General features: G+C 63.2%; 1 protein-coding gene across 1 annotated transcript in view; it reads left to right on the top strand.

Annotated features, from left to right (window-relative positions):
• Window positions 1-1640, top strand: part of LAMA5 (laminin, alpha 5) — a 66118-nt gene that overhangs the window by 4471 nt on the left and 60007 nt on the right. Inside the window, exon 3 of the mRNA XM_010841913.1 lies at window positions 953-995. Coding sequence (XP_010840215.1) covers window positions 953-995 — 43 coding nt within the window. The remainder of the gene's footprint in view (window positions 1-952; window positions 996-1640) is intronic.

Genomic DNA, 1640 nt, shown 5'->3' with positions numbered 1-1640 from the left:
TGACTCATTGGAAAAGACTCTGATGCTGGGAGGGATTGGGGGCAGGAGGAGAAGGGGACAACAGAGGATGAGATGGCTGGATGGCATCACTGACTCAATGGACATGAGTCTGGGTGAATTCCAGGAGTTGGTGATGGACAGGGAGGCCTGGCGTGCTGCGATTCATGGGGTCCTAAAGAGTCGGACACGACTGAGCGGCTGCACTGCGCATGGTCTGGGGCCTCTCCTGGCCGCAGCCCCAACGTGCAGGCAGTGGACGCTGGTGCCCCTGGAAAGGTGGACTCCACCTCTACTTGCTGTGTCCCAGGGCCATGTGGCAGCTCCCAGGGAAGCTGCGTCCTCATAGGCTGGCCCACTCCCCAGCCCTGCTGGCAAGGCCCACCAGGCCCCCACGGCCAGAGCTTCCAGGTGGCAGACGGGCCAGAGGGCAGGAGGAGCCTATGTCACCGCTGCTGCTGCCAATCTTTGGGGGAGGGGCTAGGGCTGCCCAGAGTAGTGGAGCTCAGCAGATGGAGGGCAGCAGGTGGGAGGAAGAGGGACACCAAGAGACACACAGAAAAGGAGAGACAGACAGAGGCAGGGAGACAGAGGCAGAGAGAGAGGGTAGCCAGAGTGAGAAACCCAGAGAAGGAGAGAGTTGGGACAGAGAGAGGTGGGGGTGATGGAGGGAGGGATGATGGGCTGGGAGGGAGGCGGGGAGGCTGGGCAGGGAGGTTGAATCCCAGCAGGTGTCCAGATGCGGTGTGGGGACCCTCGTGCCACTCTGGGGAGGGCACTGATGCCAGGCTGGGCCTGCCCAGGGAAGGAGGCAACTTACTGAGGGCCAGTGACCTAGCCAGTCAAGGCCAGAGCCAGGCTGCAGGCCCCAGACCCTCGCAGGCTGTACCTGGTATGGTTTGGGTGGTACTGTCGGGGTGGGGCGGCTGGCCTCAAATCTTGCAGCTCTTGCCAGGATGGCAGACCCCCAGGGTTTGTCACAGGGCCCCCAACCAGACGTCCCAAAGTTGGCAAGGGGGTCGGGCTTATCTGGCTGCTTTTAGGGGGCTGTGGGCCAGGAGACTAGGGCCATTCAAACCACTCCCCTTGGCCCTGCCTGGCCCAGCCTGGGGCTCAGCCCCACATCCCTGCCCTTCCCGTGGGATCAGATTCCTCCTGGGCAGCAAGGCCTTCTGGCCATATAAGGCCGCCTGTGGGCACCTCCTGGAGGAGCTGCAGAGCCCTCACCCCGCGGGAACTGGAGCTCGGCCAGGCCCCCAGGGACCTGGGGGGAAGGGCCTGCTGCAGGTCAGTCCTGAGAGGGAGGGGGGGTCAGGGACAACCCAGGTCCCTACGTGCCACCCCCTCCTTCTGTGCTGGGGACCCCCTGCCCCTCACCTGCTTCCCCCAGGGCTGCCCAGTCCACAGTACAGAGCAGGAAGGTGGTGAGCATGGGCGTGGGGGAGTCCCAGGAGCCAAAGGCCAAATGGAGTAAATAATAACACTGCAGACAGGTTGGCCCCGTGGGTGTCTGATGTGGATGCTGCCGTCCTGTGTGGGGGATACAGAGACTGATGTAAGCCTTCTGGGGTCAACCCACTGCTCCCCACAGATCTGGGAGCAGGAGCCCTGGACCCCCAACTTTACACCCCAGGAAGGTGCTG

Source organism: Bison bison, unplaced genomic scaffold (genome assembly GCF_000754665.1).
Source record: "Bison bison bison isolate TAMUID 2011002044 unplaced genomic scaffold, Bison_UMD1.0 scf7180017864167, whole genome shotgun sequence".
Classification (NCBI taxonomy): Eukaryota; Metazoa; Chordata; class Mammalia; order Artiodactyla; family Bovidae; genus Bison; species Bison bison.
The sequence above is the reverse complement of the archived record's forward strand: the minus strand, read 5'-3'. Positions and strand labels throughout refer to the sequence as shown.